The sequence below is a fragment of the Octopus sinensis genome, linkage group LG6 (assembly GCF_006345805.1).
Source record: "Octopus sinensis linkage group LG6, ASM634580v1, whole genome shotgun sequence".
NCBI classification, from domain to species: Eukaryota; Metazoa; Mollusca; class Cephalopoda; order Octopoda; family Octopodidae; genus Octopus; species Octopus sinensis.
The window spans coordinates 20,925,120-20,926,969 of record NC_043002.1 but is presented as its reverse complement, the minus strand read 5'-3'; the positions used below and the strand labels follow the sequence as shown (position 1 = coordinate 20,926,969).

The 1,850-nt window shown below is 34.7% G+C and overlaps 1 protein-coding gene across 1 annotated transcript in view; it reads left to right on the top strand.

Annotated features, from left to right (window-relative positions):
• Window positions 1-1,000, top strand: part of LOC118763840 (hybrid signal transduction histidine kinase M-like) — an 8,503-nt gene extending 7,503 nt beyond the window's left edge. Inside the window, exon 4 of the mRNA XM_036503700.1 lies at window positions 718-1,000. Coding sequence (XP_036359593.1) covers window positions 718-965 — 248 coding nt within the window. The 3' untranslated portion in view covers window positions 966-1,000. The remainder of the gene's footprint in view (window positions 1-717) is intronic.
• The last annotated feature ends 850 nt before the right edge of the window (window positions 1,001-1,850 follow it).

Genomic DNA, 1,850 nt, shown 5'->3' with positions numbered 1-1,850 from the left:
CGGTTCTCGTGATGGCTTGATATCTGTAGTCTTCGAGTCAGCATTCTCCTTTCTGGTTTCAAGAAGCCTAATTTCTCAAGATTGGTATTTACGCAGTGTGCTACATATCCCAGGTTCCCAATAATTACAGGTATACACTTGGACTTGTAATCTGGATAGAGTGCCTGCAGATTTCTCAATAGTTCAGCGTAGATATTCCCTATTTCACTCATCTTCAGCTTTGTGTTAACATCCGCAAGGAAGTTGATTTCCACAACTGTACATTTTCTCTTCTTTGTCCCAAATCCTTATATCAGGTCTACTGTGTTTACATTTTATTGAGATTTTCACTGGGACATTCCATTTTATTTTAAGTGGCTATATATTTTCCACCATATTGTGGGTTCTTTATTTCTTCGTCCTCGGGGTTATCCTTTCCAGGGTCTCGTTATACAGTGTCCTAGCTACAACATCATGTCTCATCGGTATATGTTACTGTAATGACATTTTCAAACAACTGCTTAAGATGTGGGGGATATCTTTGGTATTAACACCACAAAGTCTGCATCGGCTGTCACATTTTATTATGTAATTGTTTGAAGATATATGTATGTAGGTGTATATGAATGTATGTGCATGTGAATATATGAATCTATATGTATGCCCTTGAGTGTATAGGTACATGTGTTTTACAGTAGACATCTTTATATGTAATTATTTATCTATCTACTTTTTCAGGTACTAATGTTCTCCAGGCAGTCAGATGTGTGAAGTGGTTACGTAGACAAGGATGTTCGCTGATTTCCAATGCAAGACCAATCGGATTTCTAACCAGTCTTCGAGATATCGATTCTATGTTTACTGACAGAGACTATCTGCACATAATTCACGGAAATAACTTTTTTGCGTCTTCGCTAAGATCTGCAAGAACTCAAATTTTTCAACATGGATCTGTAAGCAAGATCTTTCTAGGATGTAAATCATAGAATTGAGTGAGAAATCACAATTGTGTAACATTTTGAAAGCTTATATATATATATATATAATATGTATATATGTATATGTATATATGCATGTATATATATATAAATAAACACATATAAACAACAAATATATATATATGTATGTATGTATGTATGTATGTATGTATGTATGTATGTATGTATGTATGTATGTATGTATATGCACATGCGTATACACACATATATCTATACATATACTTATGCACATGCGTGCGTGTATATATATATATATACATATATATATATATATATAATATATACATATATAAACATACATACATATCTATATATATGTATATGTGCATGCATATATATGTACGTATGTATATATATTTATATGTGCATGGACACACACACACACGCAAACGCACACAACTATTACGAAGCTCTAAGCACAATGGAACAGCTCTAAATTTGAATGAAGTTTGTTTTTCCCCGATGAATGTTATCTTCTGCTGAGCGCAACGAAAAGCTAACACAATTCAAAAGGAAACTGTAATAAATAAATTAAATCAAATTCGCAGTCTTTACAGTTTTCTCTCATCATCATCATCACCATCACCATCATCATCATCACCATCACCATCACCATCATCATCATCATCATCATCATCATCATCATCTTCTTCTTCTTCTTCCTCTTCTTCTTCTTCTTCCTCTTCTTCTTCTCCTCCTCCTTCTCCTTCTGCTTCTCCTCCTTCTTCTCCTTCTTCTCCTCCTCTTTCTTCTTCTCCTCCTCCTTCTTCTCATCCTCCTTCTTCTCATCCTCCTACTTCTTCTCCTCCTCCTCCTCCTCCTCCTTCTCCTTCTCCTTCTTCTTTTACTACTACTACTACTACTACTACTACT